Below are 26,229 nucleotides of genomic sequence, written 5' to 3' on the forward strand. Positions count from 1 at the left end.
TGGGGTGTTGAGTTTGATAAGTTCTTTATGGATTTTGGATACTAACCTTTTATCAGATATGTCATTTGCAGATATCTTCTCTGATTCCAGAGGCTACCTTTTAGTTTTGTTGATTGTTTCCTTTGCTGGGCAGAACCTTTTTACTTTGATGAAGTCCCAGTAGTTCATTTTTTAAGAAAGATTTTATCTATCTATTCATGAGACACACACACACAGAGAGAGAGAGAGAGGTAGAGACACAGGCAAAGGGAGAAGCAGACTCCATGCAGGTAGCCGAACGCGGCACTCGATCCCAGGTCTCCAGGATCACACCCTGGGCTGAAGGTGGCGCTAAACCGCCGATCCACCCGGTCTGCCCCCAGTAGTTCATTTTTTATTTTGTTTCTCCTGCCTCTGGAGATGTTTAGTAAGAAGTTGCTACAGCCAGGTCAGGGAAGTTTTTGCCTGTGTTCTCCTCTAGAATTTTGATGGATTCCTGTCTCACATTTATGTTGTTTATCCTTTTTGAGTTTACTTTTGTATATGGTGTAAGAAACTGCTCCAGTTTCATTCTTCTGCATGTGGCTATCCATGTTTTCCAATACCATTTGTTAGAGACTGTCTTTTTTTTTTTTTTTTTTGGAGTGGGAGTGCTAGCAGGGAGGGTGGGAGGGGCAGAGGGAGAGAGAGAATCTTAAGCAGGCTCCATACCTGGAGCCTGATATGTGGCTCAATATCATGACCCTGAAATCATGACCTGAGCCAAAATCAAGAGTTGAACACCCAACTGACTGAGCCACTCAGGCACCCCAAGACTGTCTTTTCCATTGGATATTCTTCCCTCTATGTCAAGATTAATTGACCATATAGTTGTGGGTTCATTTCTCGGTTTTCTGTTTGGTTCCATTGATCTGTCTGTCTTTTTGTCAGTACCATACTGTCTTGATGACTACATCCTTGTAATGTAGTTTGAAGTCTGGAATCATGAGGCCTCCAGCTTTGCTGTTCTTTTTTGGATTGCTTTGGCTATTCAGGGTATTTTGTGTTTCCATGCAAATTTTAGGATTGTTTGTTCTAGCTATGTGAAAAAATGCTGGTGGTATTTCAATAGGGAATGCCTTAAATATGTAAATTGCTTTCGGTAGTATACATATTTTAGAAAAATTTTTTTCTTCCAATCCATGAGTATGAAATGTTTTTCCACTTCTTTGTGTCCTCTTCAATTTTTTTTTCATAAGCATTCTTTAGTTTTCAGAGTACAGATTTTTTTTCCTCTTTGGTTAGGTTTATTCCTAATGATCTTACGGTTTTCGATGCAATTGAAAATGGGATCAATTCCTTGATTTCTCTTTCTCATGCTTCATAATTAGAGTATAGAAATGAAACAGATTTTTGTACATTGATTTTATAACCTGTGGCTTTGCTGAATTGATGTATGAGTTCTGGCAATTTTTTGATGGTGTCTTTTGTGTTTTCTACATAGAATATCATGTCATCTGCAAATAGTGGAAGTTTGACTTCTTTGCTGATTTGGACGCATTTTATTTCCTTTTGTTGTGTGATTGCTGAGGCTAAGACTTCCAGCACCATGTTAAAGAGCAGTGGTGAGACTGGACATCCCTGTCTTGTTCTTGACTAAATAAGAAAAGCTCTCAGTATTTCCACATTGAGGATTGTATTAACTGTGAATTTTTTGTATGTGGCCTTTGTGATGTTCAGGTTTGTTCCCTCTATCCCTATTATGTTGAGGGTTTTTATTAAGAATGGATCCTGTACTTTGTCAGATGCTTTTTCTGCATCTATTGAGAGAATCATATGGTTATCTTTTTTTTTATTAACGTGGTATATCGTGTTGATTGCTAATATTAAACCACCCCTGCAGCCCAGTAATAAATCCCAGTTGATAGTGATGAATAATTCTTTTAATATACTGTTGAATGTGATTTGCTAGTATCTTTTTGAGAATTTCTGTATCCTTATTCATCAGGGATATTGGCTTGTAATTCTCCTTTTTGGTAGGGTCTTTGTTTTTGGAATCAAGGTAATGCTGGCCTTGTAGAATGAGTTTGGGTATTCCTCCATTTCTACTTTTTGGAGCAGTTTGAGAGGAATCGGTATTAACTCTACTTTAAATGTCTGATAATAAATCAGCTGGGAATCCGTCTGGCCCTGCGCTGTTTGCTGGGAAATTTTTGATTACTGATTCAATTTGTTTGCTGGTTATGGGTCTGTTCAAATTTTCTAATTGTTCTTTTCAGTTTTGGTATTTTGTATGTTTCTAGGAATTTGTTCATTTCTTCCAGATTTCCCAGTTTGTTGGAATATGATTTTTCATAATGCTGTCTTATAATTTTTGGTATTTCTGTGTGTTGGTTGTGATCTCTCCTCCCTCATTCGCGATTTTATTTATTTGGGTCCTTCCTTTTGGTAAGTCTGGCTAAGGGTTATTAATTTTATTACTTCCTTCAAAGAACCAGTTCTTAGTTTCAGTGACCTGTTCTACTGGATTTTTGTTTATATATCATTTATATCTGCTCTAGTCTTTATTATTTCCCTTCTTCTGCTAGCTTTATGATTTATTTGCTGTTCCTTTCCTAGTACCTTTAGATGTAAGATTAGGTTGTATATTTGAGACTTTTATTCCTTCTTGAGGTAGGCCTGCATTGCTATATACTTCCCTCTTAGAACCACCTTTACTGCATCTGATATGTTTTGGACTGTCGTGTTTTCATTTCATTTGTTTCCATGTGTTTTTTTATTTCTTCTTTAATTTCCTGGTTCACCCATTCATTCTTTAATAGGATGTTTTTTATCTGCCATGTATTTGTTGTCTTTGCAAATTTTTTCTTGTGATTCACTTCAAGTTTTATTGCATTGTGCTCTGAAATTATGCATTGGTATGATCTCAATCTTTTTCTACTCGTTGAGCCTGTTTTTGATAGAATATGTGATCTCTTTGGGAGAATGTTCTATGTACACTCATAAAGAATGTGTGTATTCTGCTGATTTAGGATGAAATGTTTTGAATATATCTATATGATATCAGATATATCAGTCCATGTGGACCAGTGTCATTAAAAGCCATTTTTTCCTTTTTGATTTTTCTGCTTAATTCATCTGTCCATTGCTCTTAGTGGGGTGTTAAAATTCCCTAATATTATTGTATTATCAATGAGTTTCTGTGTATTATTAATTGGCTTATACATTGGATGCTCTTTACTTGGGGTCATAAGTATTTACAATTATTAGATCTTCTTGATGGATAGACTTCTTTGTTATGATACAATGTCCTTCATCTCTTATAGTATTTGCTATAAAATCTAGTTTGTCTGATAAATGTACAGCTATTCTATATTTCTTTTGATGTCCACTAGCATAATAGATGTTTCTCCATCCCCTCACTTTCAATCTCCAGGTGTCTTTAGGTATAAAATGAGTTTCCTGAAGGCAGCATATAGATGGGTTTTGTTTTTTTATCCATTCTGATACCTTATGTCTTTTGATTGAAACATTTAGACCATTTACATTCATAGTGATTTTTGATAGATTTTTGATTTATTGCCATTGTGTTATCTGTAAATTGGTGTTTCTGGTAATGTTTTCTGTTCCTTTCTAGTCTTTGTTGCTTTTTGTCTTCTTTTTTCCTACTCAGTCCCCTTTAATTTTTCTTCCAGGGCTGGTTTAGCGGTCACAAACTCCTTTATTTTTTGTTTGTCTGGGAAACTCTTTATGTCTCCTTCTATTGTGGAAACCTTGCTGGATAAAGTATTCTTGGCTGCTTATTTTTCCCCTTCAGCACATTGAATATATCATGCGTCTCTGCCCTGCCAACTTTCTGTGGCCAGATCTGCTGCAAACCTGATCTGCATTCTTTTCTTGGTAAAGGACTTTTTTTTCCCTTGCTGCTTTCAGGATTCTTTCCTTATCTATGTATATTGTGAATTTGACTATAATATGTCTTGGTGATAGCCAGCTTTTGTTGAATTTAATGGAAGTTCTTTATGTTTCTTGGATTTCAATGTCTGATTCCTGTCCCAGATTAGGGATGTTTTCAGTTATACTATGTACAAATAAACCTTCTGCCTCTTCTTGTCTCTCGACTTCTTCTTGGACTGCTGTGATACAAAAGCTATTACACTTTAAGGAGTCACTGAAATCCCTACATCTACATTTGTGATCTAATACCTTTTTTACCTCTTCTTTTCAGTTTCATTATTTTCCATAATTTTATCATCTGTATTACTGATTCATTAATCTGCTTCATCCATCCTTGTAGGCATTGCATCCAGTCAGATTTTCATCTTGGTTATAGCATTTTATATTTTTGCATGTTTAGTTCTTTTACCTCTGCAGTAAGGGATTCTCTGGAGTCTTCTATGCTTTTCTCAAGCCCAGCTAGGATCCCTATAATTGTTGTTTTAAATTTTGGTTCAAGCAACTTACTTATATCTGTATTGATTAAATCCCTGACCATCATTTCTTCCTGTTCTTTCTTTTGGGGTGAATTCTTGCAAATTGTCATTTTGTCTAGGTCACTGGGTTTTTGTGTGTGTGTGTGTCTTATTGTTAGGAAAGCCTGTTTATATTGCTGCTCCTGAGAGTAATGGCCATTTTAAGAAGAGGTTTATACTGACCTGGTGGTTCAGGAGATGTTTCAGAGAGTACACTCTGCCCGTGTGTTTTGGCTGCTCTTTTTCTCAGGTCAGTCCTCTGCAGAGTTTCTCCTTGCCTGCAGTTAGGGGTGTTTGGAATGTGTCCACTGTGTGACACTTTATTTAAATAGTGTGTTTTGGTCTGCTTGTTAAGAGAAGTTATATGTAAAAAAAAAAAAAAAAAAGAAGGTAGATCCTATTTCCCATAGAACTGAAGCTTTGCACCACTCTGAATCAGTAGACTTGGTGTGTGCAAGGGATTTGTGCTTATCTTCTAGGATAGGGCCCTGCTGTACTGATTCTCAGGCACACTTGCTGTATTAGAGATGTACCTGAAGGGGGTAAGGGGGTGGGCCTTGGTTGAGCAGCTCTGGCCTCCATTGAGTGGTGCTATTGTGCTCACTGAAATTGGTCAGTGCTAATGGGTGGGAGAGGGTGGGATCTCCGTGTTCTTTAGTCCTTGGAGCAGGGAATTCATGCCCGCCACTCTTCAGGAAGCCTTCACAGAAGAGCAAATAATTGCCTCTCTTGTGTCTCCCCAGATTCCATCAGATCCCTGCCTTCACCCTCTCTAGAAGTGTCCGAGCTATCTGCCTGCCAGATGTCACAGTACCCCCGTGTTTTATCTCAGGCCTACAGCTGGGTTTCAAAACTCTAAATTTTAAGGACCTACATGGAGTGGACCTGCACTGATTCTGTAGGGAAGGGTTTAGCTGTGCTGTGGCCTGTGCTGGTCTGTCCTAGAAAAGCAGTAGCATGACTGTGCAGTGGTTCAGAATTTATGTAAAGCACACAAAACAGCCAGTGCCAAGGTTTGTTGCCTGCAGCTGATGTCTTTGTTCCTATGCTAATGAACAGGGCAGCACATTGGTGCCATCAGCTCTTTTTCCCTCAGAGATACCATTACATCACTCCCAAATGCACTGCAGGAACGGGAACTGTTTCTCCCTATGTGGATCCTCCCGATGAGGACCCAGGGGATCCTCAGACCATGCTCCCACTCCTGGATCTCTGCCTTCCTTCCCTACCAGAGCACCACTAAACCCACCAGGCACAATCACAGTGATGGTGCAGACTTCCAAAACTTGACTTTGAGCTCCACTGCTTATAAAAACTTCAGCCCATCTCGTTTTCCCGTCATTGGTTTTTCTTGTGCATTCCCCTGCTTGTGCTCTCGCTCTCCCTCTCTCGTCTCTTCTCTTCTCTTCTCCTCTCCTCTCCTCTCCTCTCCTCTCCTCTCCTCTCCTCTCCTCTCCTCTCCTCTTCTCTTCTCTTCTTTTCTCTTCTCTTCTCTTCCCATGATTAGGGCTCCCTCTACTCTGCCACACCCACAGTTCTTTTCAATTCTCCACAGCATCTATCTTCTCAAAAGTGGCTGTTTTTTACCTGTAGATATGCAGTTTGTTCTCTCTCTCCTCAGATAGATTTCTTGGGTGTTCAGAATGATTTGGTATTTATCTAGGTGTGTTCAAGGGATGAGATAAGCTTAGGGTTCCCCTACTCCTCCACCATCTTAACTCCTCTGCTACATCTTCTTTATCCATTCAGCAGTCAGTAGATAAGTGTGCTGCTTCCAAATCTTAGCTATTGTAAATAATGCTGCTATAAACATAGGGAGTGCCTGTCTCTCTTTGAATTAGTGTTTTTGTATTCTTTGGGTAAATACCCATTAGTGCAGTTGTTGAATCATAGGGTAAATCTATTTTTAACTTTTTGAGGAACCTCCATACTGTTTTCCAGATGGGCTGCACCAGTTTGCATTCCCACCAATAGTGCAGGAGGGTTACTTTTTCTCCACATCCTCGCAAATACCTTTTGTTTCTTGCGCTGTTGATTTTACCCATTCTGACAGGTGTAAGTTGATACTGCATTGTAGTTTTGATTTGCATTTCCCTGATGATAAGTGATCATGAACATCTTTTCATGTGTCTATTGGCTATCAGTATCTCTACTTTGGAGAAATATATGTTCATGTCTTTTACCCATTTTTAATTAGATTTATTGTTTTTCAGGTTTTTGAAAGGCTACTTTCAAAAGTTTTTTAGGTTACTTCTTTATATATTTTGGACACTAACCCTTTATCGGAAATGTCGTTAGCAAATACCTTCTACCATTCACTAGGTTGCCTTTTAGTTTTGTTGATTATTTCCTTCATTGTGCAGTAACTTTTCATATTAACTTACTCCCAATAGTTTATTATTGCTTTTATTTCCCTTGCCTCAGACGACCATTCTAGAAAAGTGTTACTATGGTCAGTTTCTGAGAAATTATTGCCTGTGCTGTTTTCAAGGATTTTTAGGGAGTCTAGTCTCACATTTAGGTCTTTAATCCATTTTGACTTTAGTTTTGTGTATGGTATAAGAAAGGGTCCTAGTATCATTTTTTGGCATGTTACTTTCCCAGCACCATCTATTGAAGAGATTGTTTCCCACTGGTTATTCTTCCTGCTTTGTTGAAGATTAATTGACCATATAGTTGTGGGTTTATTTCTGAGTTTTCTATTCTATTCCTTTGATGTGTATGTCTATTTTTGTGGCATTACCATACTGTTTTGAATACTGCAGCTTTGTAATACAATTTGAAATCCAGAATTGTAATGCCTCCAACTTTGTTTTACTTTTTTAAGATTGCTTTGGCGATTCGAGATCTTTTGTGATTCCATACAAATTTTAGGATATTTTGTTCTAGCTCTGAAAAAATGTTGGTGGTGTTTTGATAGAGATTTCATTAAATATGTAGATTGCTTTGGGTAGTATAGTCATTTTAACATCTGTACTTCCGTCCATGAGCATGAAACGTCTTTCTGTTTCTTTGTGTTATTTTCAATGTCTTTCTTAAGTCTTCTAAGTCTTCTATAATTTTCAGAGTACGCTTCTTTCACCTCTCTGGTTAAGCTTATTTCTAGATATCTTATTGTTTTTGGTGCATTTGTAAATGGGATAAATTCCTTAATTACTTTGTGTTTATTCACTATTGATGTACAGAAATTGCAACAGATTTCTGTACTTTGATTTTGTATTCTCTAACTTTACTAAAATCTTTTATCAGTTCTAGCAGTTTTTTGGTGGAGTCTCTTGGTTTTTCTATATATAGTATCATGTTAGCTGCAAAGAATGAAGTTCCCTTTCTTTACCAGTTTGGATGCATTTCATTTCTTTTTATTGTCTGATTGTTGTGGCTAGGACTTCCAGTGCTGTGTTGAATCAATGTGGTGAGAATGGGCATCCTTGTCTTGGTCCTGTTCTTAGGGGGAAAGTTCTCATGGATTATCATGTTAATGTGAGTTTTCATATATTGCCTTTATTTTGTTGATGCTTGTTCCCTCTAAATCTACTTTGTTGAGTGTTTTCATCATGAATGGATGTTGTACTTTGTCAAATGCTCTTTCTGCATCTATTCAGATGAACATGTTTTTTATCCTTTCTCTGACTGATCTGATGTAACCTGTTGACTGATTTGTGAAAAATAAACCACCCTTGCAACCCAGGTATAAATCCCACTTGATTGTGGTGAATGATTTTAATGTATTGTTGGATTAGGATTTTATTGAGGATTTTTGTATCTGTGGTTCTCAGAGATATTGGCCTTTCATTCTCTATTTTGGGATGTCTTTGTCTGATTTGGGTATCAGGGTAATGCTGGCTTCATAGAATAAATTTCCTTTTCTATTTTTTTGAATAGTTTGAAAGGAATAGGTATTAACCCTTCTTTAAATGTTTCATAGAATGCCCTTGTAAAGCCATCTAGTCCTAGACTTTGGATTTTTTTTTTTTTTGATTACTGATTTATTTTTTTTTTGCTGGTGAGCAAGTGAGCAGTCTGTTCAAATTTTCTGTTTTCCTGTTTCAGTGTTGGTAGTTTATGTTTCTACAAATTTATTCATTTCTTCCAGCTTGTCCAATTTGTTGGCATATAGATTTTCATAATATTCTCTTATAATTTTATTTCTATGGGCTTGGTTTTATTTCTTTTCTTTCATTTATGATTTTATTTATTGAAGGTCTGTCCCACTTTTTTCTTGATAAATCTAGTTAGATATTTACCAATTTTATCAATTTCTTTCAAATAACCACCTCATTCAAAGAAACTAGATTTCATTGACCTGTTGTATTGTTTTTTTTTTTAATTAAATATCATTTGCTTCTGTTCTGATCTTTATTATGTCCTTCTTTCTTCTGGTTTTAGATATTGTTTTTTCTTCTCCTGCTCCTTAGGTGTAAGGCTAGGTTGTTTATTTGAGGTTTTACTTGCTTCTTGATGTAGGCCTGTATTGCTATAAACTTCCCTTTTAGAACCTCTTTTACTCTGTCCAAAATGTTTTGAACCATTGTGTTTTTAACATGTTTCCATGTCCTTTTTTATATCTTCTTCTATTTCCTGGTTGACCCATTCATTGTTTAGTAGCATGTTATGTAACCTCCATATATTTGTGGACTTTTCAGATATTTTCTTGTGGTTGACTTCTAGTTCCATCTTTTTGTTGTGGTCAGAAGAGATGTGTGATATGCTTCCATCTTTTTGTTTGTTAGTTCTTTTTTCTGATCTCATATGTAATCTATTCTGGGGAATATTCCATGTATACCTGAAACGAAGTGTGTATTCTGCTCTTTTAGGATGAAATGTTCTGAATGTATCTGTTCAGTCCTTCTGGTCCAGTGTGTCATTCAAAGCCATTGTTTCCTTGTTGATTTTCTATTTAGATGATCTGTCCATCAATATGAATAGAGTATTAACGTCTCCTACTATAATTAGATTATTTTTCTTTAGTTCCTTTACGTTTGTTATTAACTGTTTTATGTATTTGGGTTGTTCCCATGTTGGGTGCATAAATATTTACAATTGTTCTGTCTTCTTGTTGAAATGTCCCTTTCATGGTTATATAGTGAAATTTCCCTTTTTTGACTCTTCTTACTATCTTTGTTTTAAAGTCTGTTTTGTCCAATATAATTACTGTTATTTCAGCTTTCTTTTGACATCCATTTTAATCTTAGATGTTTCTCCATCCCTCATTTTCAATGTGCAGGTGTCTTTAGGTCTAAAATGAGTCTCTTCTAGGCAGTATATAGTTATTCAGATAACCCTATGTCTTTTGATTGGAGCATTTATTCCATGTTATTCAGACGAATTATTAATGGGTATATATTTATTCCCAATATATTCCCTGTTCTAAGGTTATTTCTAAATATTTGCTCTGATTCTTTCTCTCTTCCATAGTTTGCTGGTTTTCTTTAGTGATTTATTTTCATTTCTTTTTATTTTCTTTTATTTTCTGCATATTACTGGGTTTTGATATGTCATTACCATCAGTTTTGTATATAAACTGTGTGGAGGTTCCTCAAAGAGTTAAAAATATACCTGCCCTACGACCCAGCAATTGCACTGTTGGGGATTTACCCCAAAGATACAAATGCATGAAACGCTGGGACACCTGCACCCCGATGTTTATAGCAGCAATGGCCACAATAGCCAAACTGTGGAAGGAGCCTCGGTGCCCAACGAAAGATGAATGGATAAAGAAGATGTGGTTTATGTATACAATGGAATATTACTCAGCTATTAGAAATGACAAATACCCACCATTTGCTTCAACGTGGATGGAACTGGAGGGTATTATGCTGAGTGAAGTAAGTCAGTCGGAGAAGGACAAACATTATATGTTCTCATTCATTTGGGGAATATAAATAATAGTGAAAGGGAATAGAAGGGAAGGGAGAAGAAATGTGTGGGAAATATCAGAAAGGGAGACAGAGCGTAAAGACTGCTAACTCTGGGAAACGAACTAGGGGTGGTAGAAGGGGAGGAGGGCGGGGGGTGGGAGTGAATGGGTGACGGGCACTGGGGGTTATTCTGTATGTTAGTAAATTGAACACCAATAAAAAAAATCTACATATAACTGTATTATTTGATAGTTTATACCCATTCTTCATTCCTCTCCTCTCCATGTGTTAGGTATATGTTTTCATATTTTATATCCATTTATTTTGTGAGTTCATTGTCCAATTTTTAAAAAAATACTCATTTTTGCTGCTTTTGTGTTTCCTACTTATATTCTGTCACTTTTTGGTCTTTTCTTTCCACTCAGAGTCCCCTCTAATAGTTCTTGAAGGTCTGGTCTAATCGTCATGAACTCCTTTTTTTTGTTTGGGAAACTCTCTCTCCTTGTATTCTGAATTAAAGCTTTGCTGAATAAAATATTATTGGCTGCTGATTTTTCCTATTCAACACTTCAAATATATCATGCCACTCTCTTTTCCTTTGAAATTTATGCAGATAAATCCCTTGATAGCCCGATTGTGTTTCCTTTGTTTTTTTTAAAGATTTATGTATTTATTCATAAGAAAGAGAGAGAGGCAGAGACATAGGCGGAGAGAGAAGCAGGCTCCTCGCAGGGACCCTGATGTGGTACTCAATCCCAGGATTCAGGATCATACCCTGAGCTAAAGGCAGATGCTCAACCGCTGAGCCACCCAGGCATCCCTAATTATGTTTCCTTTGTATATAACTGTCTACTTATGTCTTGCTGCTTTATTTTTTTGTTCTTTATCACTGTACTTTGACATTTAATTCTCATATGTCTTGATGTGGATCTACTTTTGTCAATTTTGTTGGGGAATTCTCTGTGCCTACTAGATCTGTTTCCTTCCCCAGATTAGGGAAGCTTTCATTTATTATCTCTGAAATAAATTTTCTGTCCCCTTTTCTCTTCTACTTCTGGGACTCCTATAATGTGAATATTAAATTTGATGGAGTCATTAAGTTCTCTAAGTCTCTTCTTGTTTGGTATAATTTTTTTTCATGTTGATTACTTTCCATTATTCTGTCTTCTAGATCATTAATTCATTCCTCTCCTTCCAGCATGGTGTTCATTCCATCAAATGTGTTTCTCATTTTGTTTACTAAGCCCTACATCTCTACTCTTATTCCTTGTGTCTGTTTTAAAAGTCTCATTGATGTCTTCCTCTGTTTCTTCAATTCCAATGAATATCCTTTCGATCTTTAATTTAAATTCTCTATTAGGCATGTTACTTTATGTCTGTTTCACTTAAATATCTGTTTATGGTCTTATCCTGTTCTTTAGTTTAAGACAAATTGCTCTGTCTTTTCCTTCTGTCTGAGTCTCTGTGCCTGCTTCTCTGGTTTAGGAAAGTCAGCTGTGTCTCATGTTCATGTTCTTAAGGATAATGGCCTTAAGAAGGAAGTATCATATAGTGCCATCTAGTGTAGTGTTCTCTATTCCCCAGTGTCTGGTGCTTCCAGGAATGTCTCTAATATGTGCTGCATGTGCTCTATTATTGTGTCCTATCCACTTTAGTCTTTAGGGCAGTTGCTTACAGAGATTTGCTTTGCCTGTTGTGGGCAGTATTTTGTCATTAGCCTGAATGTGGTGTGTTTTAACTAGGTGTGCTCAGGTCTGCTTTTGAAATGGGACCTGTCGCCACCACTTAGAGAACCAAGGCCCCTGCAGATCTCCCTGGTTGGGAGACATGTTTGGACAGGGGTTTGGGCTGGTCTTCTGCATGAAGGGGCCCTTTGCACTGGGACTGACATAAGTGTGACTAGGAGGGGCATGGCTTGGTGTAAGCAAGTTAGGTAGTGATTGTGGGGGCTGTGCTGGTTCCTGCAGATGGCCCTGTGTTTATGTTAAGGGGCTGGGAAAGTAAGTGGTGCCTGCCAGTTCTTTTGTTCCTGGAAATATCTCTCTGTGGATGCTACTTTTGGGACATGCTCTGAAATGAACTGAATTCATTCATCAGATGTCATTACCATCAGTTTTGTATGTAATCTACATATAACTGTATTATTTGATAGTCCACTGTATTCTTCCCCCAGGTACTCTTTAGATCACTGTTTCTATACTATATATCCACAGGCTGTTTGCTCTGCCTTCTCTCCAAGAGCAGCACCAATGCTTTTGGGCTCTCCCCAAGACACGCCACTGACCTATAGAACTCAGGCTTTAAGCCACAGTGGTTGCAAGCACTTCTGAAATTTGGCCCCTCTCACTTTCCAAGCCTGTTGGTATGGGGATTTGTTTTCCCTGTGTGCTCCCCTGTGTGTTTGTCTGTCACCGTTCTCCAAAACTGTAGCTCCCTGCCCACCATAGCAGCCATCATCTGTTTTTCTCCCAAACGTTAGTCTCCACTCCTTTTACTTTCTTTGATGTGGCCGCCTCTCTGCCCTTAGCTGTAGAGTTTGTTCTGCTAGTCTTCAAATCAATTTCTGTGATTTAGGGTGATTTGATAGTTATCTAGTTTTATTCATGGGACAGGGTGAACCTAGGGTTTTCCTACTCTGCACCATCTTCCCCTCTCTCTGTTCTAGAATGGTTTGCAAACTTTAGACGCTCACTGATAATCCACAGTTCACTATACTCCCACAAGTATTTAATATATCCTGTCAGTTTTTGAAATATCTGTCAATTAAAGAATAACTTTGTGGAAATGAAACATGTTACAGCTTAACAGTGGTACCAAACCATCACTAGCCAATGTTTTTTCTTCACACATCTCTATTCTGGAATGCTTTACCCTCTTGTCACAGATAATGTGGCATATGAAAATCATTCTAAGTTCATATGTAGAGGAGAGAAATATGCCAGTACTATTCAGCTTTATCATATATCATTCAGAATCAATTATACAGAATACTTCTGGGATTTGTCATTTCCACATTTTACATGCAATCTCAAAGGTCCAAGACATGGAAAACAGTAGTTATTACGAGCACAAATTTAAGAATAAGACCTGGAAGTGAATCCTAGATCCAACATTTGCTTGTTTTCTTACTTGGGACAAATTATCTAATATCTCAAGTTAGTCTTCTAATCCATAAAAGGGGGATAACAATAATGTTTTTCTCACATAGTTCTGAGGACTAAATAAGATTTTGCATGTAAAACACAAAATACAATGTCAATCACATGTTAAATTCTCAAAGAATATTAGAAAATATCATTTGCTCAAAGTAGTTAGCCATTTTGCTAATAAAGAAGTATTTCTATTAAGTAAGCTGTGAGAGCACACTATTTAGCTAGAGAGCCTAGACATACAGAATATGTTAGGAATATTATACAGTTAGATATTGTGGCTCTTAATATGAGTTTGGTAGTTCTCTGTCATTCATATATATTTATAATGAAAATTATGTTTTTAGGAATAACAAATTTGGGAATTTGGTGTCATGGACCTCTTTGAAATCTGGTGAAAGCAGAATGAAATCTCTCACATTTTCTCACAGGATTAATGTCCCTCTGAAGAGGTTGGCTGACTATGGCCTTTGTGCCAAATCTGGCTCACCATCTATTTTTGTAAATTTCACAAGCCAAGAATAGTTTCTACATGGTTTAAATGGTTGAAAACAAAGTATTTTGTGACAAGAGAACATCATGTGAAATTCAAATATTAATATCTATAAATAATGTTTTATTGGAATACAGCTACACTCATTGATTTATGTATTATGTATTGTCTTTGGCTGCCTTCATACTACAGTGGCAAAGTTGAGCAGTTGCAAAGCAAACTTTATGGTTTACAAAGTCAAAATATTTACTCTCTGGCCCATTGCAGAAAAAGATTGCTGGTACTTCTTTTAGAAGGATGATGTGTGCCATAAATGCATGACTCATCTAACCTTTATAATATTTGCCAGGACACAGGAGACTGAATATGGGACAGGAGACTAAATAAGCAGGCTCCAAACATCTGAAGGGCAAAACCAAATTTCCTAGTCTTTCAGAGCAAGGGAAACAGAAACTCATCAGGCTCTCAGTCAGCACCTTTCAAGTTTGCTATAGCTGAGGAAAAGAGAAGAACCAATTTGAGTGACTCTTACTAAGACTTCAACTCAGCTCAGTATCTGATTAGATTAAGATGATAAGCACCTTACCCTTCCTAAAGAAGAAAAGGGTCCTCTCCCTGGTAGAAGATATCATCTGGAGTTTCTATGGTTCTTTTATATACAGTGTTCACCATGTAAACAAACAATATATTAGTTATGCAAAGAAGCAAGAAGATGTGACCGACAACAAAATAACAGCTGGCCCCACAGGTGACCTAAATATTGAAGATTGTAGAAAAGGACTGTAAAGTAACTATAATTAATATGTTAAATAGAAAACATGAACAAGTAAAGATGAAAACTGGAGACTTTCACAGAAATTGGAATCTATTTAAAAAATCAAGTGGATATTCTAGAAGTGAAAAATATAGTACCTGAAATTAAAGACTCATTGGATGGATTTAACAGCCGACTACATGAAAGAGAACAGGAAGTAATAAACTCAAATACAAGTAAATAGAATATAGCCAAAATTAATCACAGAGAGAAAGAAGAATGAAAAGAATACAACAAAGTGTGAGAGAGTAAATCGCAATGACTAGTATCTTTAAGTATTTCAATAACCTATAAGCTGAATATCATCTCAACTTTATACAAAGAAACAAAAATAGAATTTTTAACAACCCTAATTTCACACAGAAATTTATTAATGATCTGTCCCATTTTTTGTATCTAACTTGCTCAAAATATAAATGAGATAATGTGTGAACTAAATTATTGTGACGAGATAGCACCTAATGGCTATTTAAGACAATATCTTAACCGTTATTTTATAATTTAAAATATCTTTATTCTTTCCTGTTTTTTGTAACACCAGCTTTTAAGTTTTTATTTAAATTCCAGTAGTTAACATACAGTGTAATACTAGTTTCAGGTGTACTATAGTGATTCAACACTTCTATACAACACCCGATGCTCATCACAATGAGATAACACCAGCTTTTTATGCAAGACTAAAAATATGATAAAGTGCAAAGAAAAGCATTCTAATGGGTTAGGAGATTGAGATTCAAGAAGAGTTTTATTGTGACTAATCCTTTGGGAGAACACAGAGCCCTTGATCAGCTCAAGGGGTGCAGAAATTTCTTTTTATTTTTAAGGTTTTATTTATTTATTCATGAGACACACACACACACACAGAAGCGGGCTCCATGCAGGGAGCCTGATATGTGACTCCATCCTGGGACTACAGGATCACGCTCTGGGCCGAAGGCAGTCGCTAAACTGCTGAGCCACCCAGGCATCCTGGGTGAAGAAATTTCTAAGAGGAAAGATGTAATCCTTAATTACTCAGGAAAGCAGGAGGTGAATCTTTTTTAAAAGGCAGAAAACAAATGACCTAGGCTGAGTGGTTCTAAATGAGAGGGATCCATGCTACACTTACTAGAATTGTTTGTTTTCTAAAATTCACTCTACCTAAGAATTACAAATTAGAATCTCCAGAGGTGAGGCCTCTAAGCAGGTGGATTATAGGTAAAGCTCCACAGGTAATTCTCTATGCATATTCCTCTAGTTAATAATTTCTAACATAAGCTATAGATAATTTAAAATTCTGAAGCCTTTCAACACATTTTGAAAGGTAGAGGTCTAAAGGCAAAGGAGTATATTTCAAATTTGGGTGAGCTGAAGTTTTACTAACTAGACTTTGGACAAGAAAATGTATAAGGAAGTAAGTAGAAGTGTTAGAGAACTTAGTCAACTGATTGGCATTGTTAAGCAAATTAGGCACATTCAGACTTATATAAAATAGTTATTTGTTATATGCTTACTATAGTATGTTTGATAAAGAAGAAAACTATTTCCTAGTACTTTTCACTTGTACTGAACAAAGTCTTCCACCAGGTGGTGGTAAAGAAAAGAGCAGGCAGAACCAATTTCTTAACCTCTTTGTGATGGACCTCTTCTCAGAATAATGCTTTTAAGTTGATAAAACAAAATACATGGCAATACATGTCCTTCTTTAATATTTTTTTTTAAATTTTTATTTATTTATTTATGATAGTCACAGAGAGAGAGAGAGAGAGACAGAGACACAGGCAGAGGGAGAAGCAGGCTCCATGCACCGGGAGCCCGATGTGGGATTCGATCCCGGGTCTCCAGGATCACACCCTGGGCCAAAGGCAGGCACTAAACCGCTGCGCCACCCAGGGATCCCCTTTTTTTTAATATATTTTTTTTAATTTTTATTTATTTATTTATGATAGTCACAGAGAGAGAGACATGTCCTTCTTTAAATGTTTTAAAAAACAGTACCTAACAGATCTAATAAAGCCATAGTTTTGAAGTAGTGATAAGTGTAAATGTTTCAAGATATTTGCAAGTGCAGCATAATATGAAAATATTTGTGATTTCTGTAAGTGACAAAATCTAAGGTCCCGCTAATACTACTGTGATTTGTTGCCTACACTCATTATTGAAGAAAATGTTCATTTTCAGTCTGAGGTTAATGAAAATAAAGGTCAATTTCCTACATTTAAATTCATAGACACATGAATTCTATCCACAGACACCCCCCCCCCACTAAAGAGGCCCCATATTAAGAATTTCTATCCTAAAAAAAGAAAGAATTTCTATCCTATGGTGAACTATTATTAGGTATGGATAGTGATTACTTATGATCTAGGTTTTTTAAAATATATATGATAGTGAAGTTACAGATAGATCACAATTTATGAAATAGAAAAAGTTTCTAAAGAGGCATAAATCATTGTGTGTAAATCCATTTCTCCCCTTTGTTTTCATCATAAAACTGGAAATTAAATTCCTCTATGGAAAAAAAGATATGTTTCCAAATATAAATTATTTTAAATCAGATTTTGAAAAGCACTTAAAAAGATTTCTGAAAAAAATATTTTTAATCTTACATCACAAAGTAAACATTAAAATAGTTGTTTCTTGCCTTACCATACACAGGGTATTATTATATGCAACACTTTGTATATATTATTACACTGAATACTAAAATTGTGTAACATTTTTATTACTCTAACACCCATTTTACAAGAGTCAGAGTTGTTGTGTTAGGGAATCAGACTTATCTGGGTTCAATCCTGGCTCCATTTATCAGCTAAGTGAGATTGGTCATTTTCTTAACCTCTGTAAATTAAAATGTCCTTATCTGGAAAACAAAGATAATATAAAAATATTATTTATATCATGGTGGTAATGTGAGATAATAGATGAAAATAATGTAGTATCCTGCCTGGCACACTATCAGTTTATCATGATCACCAGTGATCCACACATTGTCAAATCCAGTCCATTTTCAATCTCCATTGTATGTAATCCATCAGTAACTTTTAACACAGGTGATTACTCCCTCTTCCTTGAAATAAATCTCTTCACTTGGCTTGTGGGATTCTACTTCCTCTTGGTTCTCTCATTTTACTGACTGGCTGTTCTTCTCAGCCTAATTGATACGTTCTTTTAATTTTCTTAAATTCAAAATATTGGAGTATCCAAAGGACTCATTCCTTGGACCTCTTCTCTGATACTCTAGATGATCTCATAGTCCCATAATTTTAAATGCCAAATATAAGTTAGTACCATAACATTTATAAAGCAGCCAAGTCCTCTCCTGAGCTCTAGAGACTTACATATCCAACAGATTACTCAACATTTGTACTCAGATGTTTAGTTAACAATGTAGATTTAACACATCCAAAACTTCATACTTGACTTGCCTTCCCCCAAACATGCTTCTCCCACATTTTTCCCTATAGTAGTAAACGTCAACTCCATCCTTCCAGTTTCTCAGAGTCTCCCTCACACAAGCATATTCAATCCACTTAGGAAATCCTGCCCATTCCACCTTCAGAAGTTATACAGAATCCAGTCCCTTTTTACCACCACCACTGCTACTGGTCTCCCTGCTTCCACCCTTATTTCCTTGTAGTCTCTTCTCCCTACAGATAAGAGTGATCTTTAAAAAAAAATAAAACATCATGTCACTTCTCTACATTAAAAGAGAACACCTTACCATAGACCTATGTGGTTTAGACTTCTATTGTTTTCTGATCATGTCTCCTATCACTCTCACTGTACCCACCATCACATTGTACCTGTTCTGTTCCGTCCATACTGACCATTTTGTGGTTCCTCATATATGCCTCAGGTCCATTAGCCTTGCAAGGCATTTTCCTCTGATATCTACAGGGCTCACGCCCGCACCTCCTTCAGTTCTTTGCTCAGTTACCACCTTTTTTTTGAAGGCCACCCTGTTTAAAATTGCAAATCACTCAAAGGTCTAACACCCTTCCTGTTTTATTTATTTATTTTTCATAGCACTTACCACCATCTGATAATCTTTTACTTAATTTATTGTCTATGTTTCCAAACTTAAATGTTAGGTCCATATTGACAGAAATTTTTATCTGTTGTTCACTGCTGTATTCCCAGTACCAACAATACATTTGTTTAATGAGTGACTAATTTTTTTCATTTTAATACTTTATCAGGTGCTACACAGTTTATGCCTGACCCCAAGCTCATGGATCACGGGCAGTCCCATCCAGAAGATGTAGATATGTACAGCACTAGAAGCTGAAATAGTCTGCATAGAGAACTGCAAGATGTGTGAAGTTGAAAATAATGATGAAAAAAATCATGTAAAGGGTAACTGTGACACAAAAAGTATCACTTTTTTTTAGGATATAACTTTTAAACAAAAGTTTTTCCCTCACATCTGATACAATGTACAGTTTGACCAGTCACATAAGGGGTTAAAACACAAACTGTAAATTTAATCCAAACAATATTAAATGGTTGATGAAGAGGCAGAAGTAGAAGTTTTGGGATGCATTTGATAATTTTTAAGAGTGTTTATTAAAAAAAACAAAAATAGAGTAAATATATAAATACTGATGAAATATGTATGTGTATATATAAATATTTATACAGATACATATACATATTTGCTTTAGATTTTTCAAATTATTGTTAGCTAAATTAGAATGGTGTATAGAAGGATGTGTTCCTCTGCTTTTTTTTTTCATCCCTCAGAACTGGAATAAAATATCCATATTTTATGACATGTGGGTTGGCTTTGTCTCTTTGTTTTATTAATGTCAACTCCTCTTAAATGTCCAAAAACACTTCTAACTATTTAAGAGGACCATATTCTACAAGGGACTCCAATGCTGCTTAGAAATCCTACTGGTTCCCTTAGGTGGTTTCCTATTCTGTTCCCCAGGAGAAGTATTACAGACCTTTTATTCTCAAGCTAGACATGACCATTTTCAGCCTTTCCCTTCTACCTTCAAGACTTACCTCTTCAGTCATGCATCCCCCTTGTCTAAGGCTAGTGCTTGTGTTCCTGATCTCATTCTTTCCCATGTTTTCCAGTACCATATTCTATCCTGTTTAATCTAGTCTTTGGTTTCTCTTTTCATTCATTTCTTTTCCTCAATCTCTAAATAGCTTCTGATCTTTTTTGTCTAAAAATAGTAACTTGATGGGATGAGCACTGGGTGTTATGCTATATATTGGCAAATTGAACTCCAATACAAAAAATAGGTTTGCAGCAAAAAATAAAAATAAAACTATACCGAGCTATAAAAACAATAAATAAATAAACAAACAAATAAATAAATAAATAAACAAATAAAGTAACAAAAAAACCTTTCCTTAACTCTGCCTCTTTCTCTCAAGCTGTCTTCACTTTCTCTGTCCTATGATTGCCATACTTGATAAAAAAAGAAGTGTCAGTTCCATACTTCCTCACTTTTGATTCCTCTCCAACTTTCTGCTGACTCCCTGGCCTCTATACCTATTTGAATTTTCTGTAATTATTGACTTTCAAACACTCCCTCCTTGAAACTCACTCCTCCCTTTGCTCTGTCATTCTTCATTCTTCTCTTGCTCTGAATCAAAATACTATAGCTCTTCTAGTTGCATTCCTAGTCATCTTTTCTCATTCTGTATGCTCTCTCATTTTCATTCAAAATACTTTACTGACTTTAGCCAACATTTGTATTTCCTTACCATTTATATGTCCAGCTACGATATTTCTTTAGAGCTGTAGACCTATTTTCTAATTATTTATTATTCAATCTACCTTACATCCCATCAATATCCCCAGTGTTAATATGCCTAAAACTAAATTGCCTCTACCTCTCTCTTATTTCTGTTTTTTAAATCTGCCCTACCTTTTATACTCTTTCCTAATCCATGCTTCCATTCAAGTTTTCATCATTACCTTCCTGAATTATTAGGGTAGCCCTCCAGCTGCCCTCCATCAACCTTGTTTTCTGTCACTTCAGAATATGTTCTGTTTGCAGGTAGCAGTAAACCAGTTAACAGTGAATAAGAGTCTACTTAATGTCCAGAATTAATACAGGGTTCATTCAGTAGCTCATTAGTGCCATCAAGGACCTAAACATTTTCTCTTTCCATTCTGTTCTTTAGTATGTGAATTTGTCATCTCATGGTCACAAAATCGCTGTTGTTCCTCTGAGGAATACATGCACATTCAAAGTAGGAAGAAATTAGGACAAATTCTGCTATATGCTTCTGACCCTCTATTATCAGAAAAGTAAATGCTTTCTTAGAGCCCCTCTCAGAATTCTTGTCTATATCTTAACCAGAGCTTACCATGTAGCCACCTTAGCTCAAGGAAAATTTGCAAATCATATTTTTTCTATGGTAAGGAAGGCAAGGAGTAAGGAATATGGAATGAGTGTTGAGCTTCAGCTAACATAGTGTCCACTACCCTATTCTTATAACCCATCTGACATGTTATGACATACTGCCTTTCTAAAAACCATATAGTTAGTTGGCTCTCTGAAATCTTCAGTGGCGCATAACTGCCTAAACAGTTAAAACAAGACTCCCAAGCATGACATACAAGGCCCTTATGATCCCAATTCAACTTTAATCCTATCTTCCCTCTCCTTTCCCACCTTACTGCCAATGTACATTATATTTTATCTATGACATATCACTTGCTCTTTGAACATGCTTTGTTATTTTAAGTTGTTTTTTCTGCCTATGCTGGTATTTCCTCTTAGAATTTTTTTCTGTTCCATATTCCAACTTCCTACTCATCCTTCAAACCCAATTACAGTGTCACCTTTCTCAGTCCTCCAAGGTAGGATTTAAATGTTCTCTATTCTACATTCCCTTACACTTGGTGTTTATAGCTGTGACAACCCAACCAATTTATTATAAAACTAAAACTAGTTAAGTACTTTTCACAGACAAGACTCCTTGTGGGTATGACTGAATCATTTTTGTGTAGCTTTTATTTATGCTCATGAAATACCTGGTACACAGTAGGAACCCACATGTTCTATGCTAGTTGCAACACAGGATATAAAAGGAATTATAATTCTATCATAGGGCTTATATTTCTACCAGAGAGGAAAGAAATATATGCATATAGAATTTTTTGTACCTCAGATCTGTTTATAATCAAATGAATCCATATTTCATCAAATCTAAGATACATTATTTACCTCTAAGAAAAAAGTGATACCACTTGATCATTATTCCAATTTTAGCTGTGTTAAGATGTGAAAATATAAACATTTTAAATTTAGTGAGATATGGTAGGTAAAAAATATACTAACACCAACTATAAAGTGATTCTTGGTTTATCTACTCTTTTGGATCATCAGCTATGCTACTAGTTATTAGTATATTAGTTTGGAAAAAGGCAAGTTGATTGTATCTGCCAAATCTGTTTCAAAGTAAAAAATCTGCTCAAACCAGAGTTTGATCACTTGCTGTATTGTACAACACTCAAAGTCAAACTGCTGTTGGACTCAGGTGACATTCAAATGTTGGAGCATATGTTGGGACAAATTGAGATGAATCCTCTTTCAGCCTTCCTTTGCCATATCCATGAGTTCTTCTCTGTTAAATCTGAACAGATGCCAGCCCTCCTCAGATGAAAGGTCTAAAGCTCCTCGACGAGTGTAGTAGTCAATAGAAGCTTGGTTCCAAATGACAACAAGAAAGTGCATGCAGTTACACTGGCTTCTGATGGCTATCTGTTTAAAAACAAATAGAGATTACTTTTACTTGAAAGCATAGTCTTCATTAATACATTTATTTTATTAAAGGTCTACATGCAATGCACTATGTATACTTCCAAATAATAATATAATAGTTAACTCTTGGACTTCTCTAAAACTATAAGAAATTTTCTTTGAAAAGTACAGAAATGATTTGCAAAGTCTACTAATTGGTTTTTCTAGAAATCCAATACAGTTTTTTTCCTTTATTCTATAGAAAAAGTTCCTAAAATTTCATATGCATTTCCAAATTACAAAAGGATCTTATTTTTATACTATGTTTTTTTCAATTCAAGTATGATTAACATAGTGTTATATTAGTTTCAGGTGTACAGTATAATGATTCAGTGGTTCTATATATTTCTCATGCTCATCAAGTTAAGTCCACTCTTAATTCCCTTTATCTATTTCACCCATCCCCACCCACCCACCTCCCCTCTGGCAACAACCAGTTTGTTCTCTGTATTTAAGAGTGTTGTTCTGTTTGACTTTTTTTCTTTGTTCATTAATTTTATCTCTTAAATTCCACATATGAATGAAATTACAAAGTATTTGTCTTTCTCTGGCTGAATTTCACTAAGAATTATACCCTCTGGGTACATCCATGTTGTTGCAAATGGAAACATATCATTATTTTTATGTCTCCGTAATATTCCATTGTGTGTATGTATATATATGTAAATATACATACCACATCTTCTTATCCATTTATCTGTTGAACACATGGGTTGCTTCCATTGCTTGGCTATTATAAATAATGCTACAGTAGACATAGGGGTGCATATATCTCTTTGAATTAGTATTTTCAACTTCCTTAGGTAAATACTCAGTAGTGGAATTACTGTATCATGTGGTAATTCTGTTTTTAAATTTTTAAATCCCTATACTGTTTTCCACAGTGGCTGCACTACTTTGCATTCTCAACAACAATTTGAATGCCTTTAATGTCTTTTTGTTGTCTGATTGCTGAGCCTAGGACTTCCAGTACTATGTCGAATAGCAGCGGTGAGAGTGGACATCCCTATCTTGTTCCTGATCTTAGGGGAAAGGCTCCCAGTGCTTCCCCATTGAGAATGAGTCAAACTCTCCCTCTTCGCCGATGACATGATACTCTACATAGAAAACCCAAAAGTCTCCACCCCAAGATTGCTAGAACTCATACAGCAATTCGGTAGCGTGGCAGGATACAAAATCAATGCCCAGAAATCAGTGGCATTTCTATACACTAACAATGAGACTGAAGAAAGAGAAATTAAGGAGTCAATCCCATTTACAATTGCACCCAAAAGCATAAGATACCTAGGAATAAACCTAACCAAAGATGTAAAGGATCTATACCCTCAAAACTATAGAACACTTCTGAAAGAAATTGAGGAAGACACAAAGAGATGGCAAAATATTCCATGCTCATGGATTGGCAGAATTAATATTGTGAAAATGTCAATGTTACCCAGGGCAATATACACGTTTAATGCAATCCCTATCAAAATACCATGGACTTTCTTCAGAGAGTTAGAACAAATTATTTTAAGATTTGTGTGGAATCAGAAAAGACCCGAATAGCCAGGGGAATTTTAAAAAAGAAAACCATATCTGGGGGCATCACAATGCCAGATTTCAGGTTGTACTACAAAGCTGTGGTCATCAAGACAGTGTGGTCCTGGCACAAAAACAGACACAGAGATCAGTGGAACAGAACAGAGAACCCAGAAGTGGACCCTGAACTTTATGGTCAACTAATATTCGATAAAGGAGGAAAGACTATCCATTGGAAGAAAGACCGTCTCTTCAATAAATGGTGCTGGGAAAATTGGACATCCACATGCAGAAGAATGAAACTAGACCACTCTCTTTCACCATACACAAAGATAAACTCAAAATGGATGAAAGATCTAAATGTGAGACAAGATTCCATCAAAATCCTAGAGAAGAACACAGGCAACACCCTTTTTGAACTCGGCCACAGTAACTTCTTGCAAGATACATCCACGAAGGCAAAAGAAACAAAAGCAAAAATGAACTATTGGGACTTCATCAAGATAAGAAGCTTTTGCACAGCAAAGGATACAGTCAACAAAACTAAAAGACAACGTACAGAATGGGAGAAGATATTTGCAAATGACATATCAGATAAAGGGCTAGTTTCCAAGATCTATAAAGAACTTATTAAACTCAACACCAAAGAAACAAACAATCCAATCATGAAATGGGCATTCTCAACAACAGTAAACGAGGGAGGGTTCCTTTTTTTTCAATATTCTTGCCAACACTTGGTATTTCTTATATTTTTGATTTTAGCCAGTCTGACAGATATAAAGTGAGAGGTCATCCTAGTTTTTTTTTTTAAAGATTTTATTTATTTATTCATGAGAGACACACAGAGAGAGGCAGGGACATAGGCAGAGGGAGAAGCAGGCTCCATGCAGGGAGCCCGACGTGGGACTCGATCCCGGGTCTCCAGAATCACACCCCGGGCTGAAGGCAGCACTAAACTGCTGAGCCACCGGGGCTGCCCTCATCCTAGTTTTAATTTGCATTTTCCTAATGATGAATGATGTTGAGCATCTTTTCATGTGTCTGTTGGCCATCTGTATTCTTTGGAAAAATGTCTATTCAGATCCTCTGACTGCTTTTTAATAGATTTTTTTTTCTTTTTTGTACTGGGTTGTATAAGCTCTTACATTATTTTAGATATGAACCTGGTATTAGAGCTATCATTTGCAAATATCTTCCCCCATTCAGTAGGTATCCTTTTTGTTTTGCTGATAGTTTCCTTTCCTATCTAAAAGGATTTTATTTTGCTATAGTCTCAGTAGTATATTTTTTTTGTTTCCTTTGCCAGATGAGAAAATGTTTCTCATCTCAGAAACATAAAAAAAAAAATGTTTCTATGGCTGATGTCAATGAAACTACTGCTTATGTTTTCTTCTAGGAATTATAGTTTTGGGTCTCTCATTTAGATCTTCAATTCATTTTGAGTTTATTTCTGTGTATGATGTAAGAAAGTGGTCAAGTTTCATGATGTACTTAGCTGTCCTGTTTTCCAACACCATTTGTTGAAGACACTGTCTTTTCCTTTTTTTTTAATATTTTTTTCTTTTATTTATTTATGATAGTCACAGAGAGAGAGAGAGGCAGATTCACAGGCAGAGGGAGAAGCAGGCTCCATGCACCAGGAGCCCGACGTGGGATTCGATCCCGGGTCTCCAGGATCGCGCCCTGGGCCGAAGGCAGGCGCCAAACCGCTACGCCACCCAGGGATCCCGACACTGTCTTTTCCATTGCATGTTCTTTGCCTTCTTTGTCATAGATTAAGTGACCATAAAAGCATGGGTTTATTTTTGGACTCTTCTGTTCCATTGATCTATGTGTCTATTTTTGTGCCAGTACTAGACAGTTTTCATTATTTTGTAATATATCTTCAAATTTGGGATTGTGTTACCTCCAGTTTTGTTCATTTTAGAGATTTCTTTGGGTATTCAGTGTCTTGATTCCATACATACTTTAGGATCATTTATTCTAGTTCTGTGAAAAATGAGTTGGTAGTTTGATGAGGATTGCATTAAAGTTGTAGATTGCTTTGGAAAGTATGGACATTTTAAGAATATGGTTCTTCCACTCCATGAGCATGGAATCCCTTTCTATTTGTTTGTATCATCTTCAGTTTCTTTTATCAGTGGTTTATAGTTTTTAGAGCACAGATTACTCACCTCCTTGATTAAGTTTATTTCTAGATATCTTACAGT

At 36.1% G+C, this 26,229-nt stretch overlaps 2 protein-coding genes across 9 annotated transcripts in view; one reads left to right on the plus strand and one right to left on the minus strand.

Moving 5' to 3' along the window:
• Window positions 1–19,500, plus strand: part of APOOL (apolipoprotein O like) — a 102,659-nt gene extending 83,159 nt beyond the window's left edge. For all 5 annotated transcript variants that reach the window (XM_038587803.1, XM_038587804.1, XM_038587802.1 and 2 more), the window contains one exon: window positions 18,926–19,500. In XM_038587803.1, the coding sequence (XP_038443731.1) occupies window positions 18,926–19,014 (89 nt within the window). In that variant the 3' untranslated portion in view covers window positions 19,015–19,500. The remainder of the gene's footprint in view (window positions 1–18,925) is intronic.
• Window positions 19,501–22,180: 2,680 nt separating this feature from the next.
• The window catches only part of SATL1 (spermidine/spermine N1-acetyl transferase like 1), a 28,484-nt gene continuing 24,435 nt past the window's right edge, over window positions 22,181–26,229 (minus strand). For 3 of the 4 annotated variants that reach the window (XM_038587798.1, XM_038587799.1, XM_038587797.1), the window contains one exon: window positions 22,181–22,459. In XM_038587798.1, coding sequence (XP_038443726.1) covers window positions 22,289–22,459 — 171 coding nt within the window. In that variant the 3' untranslated portion in view covers window positions 22,181–22,288. The remainder of the gene's footprint in view (window positions 22,460–26,229) is intronic. The other variant, XM_038587800.1, reaches the window with a different exon arrangement.

Source organism: Canis lupus, chromosome X, assembly GCF_011100685.1.
Source record: "Canis lupus familiaris isolate Mischka breed German Shepherd chromosome X, alternate assembly UU_Cfam_GSD_1.0, whole genome shotgun sequence".
Classification (NCBI taxonomy): domain Eukaryota; kingdom Metazoa; phylum Chordata; class Mammalia; order Carnivora; family Canidae; genus Canis; species Canis lupus.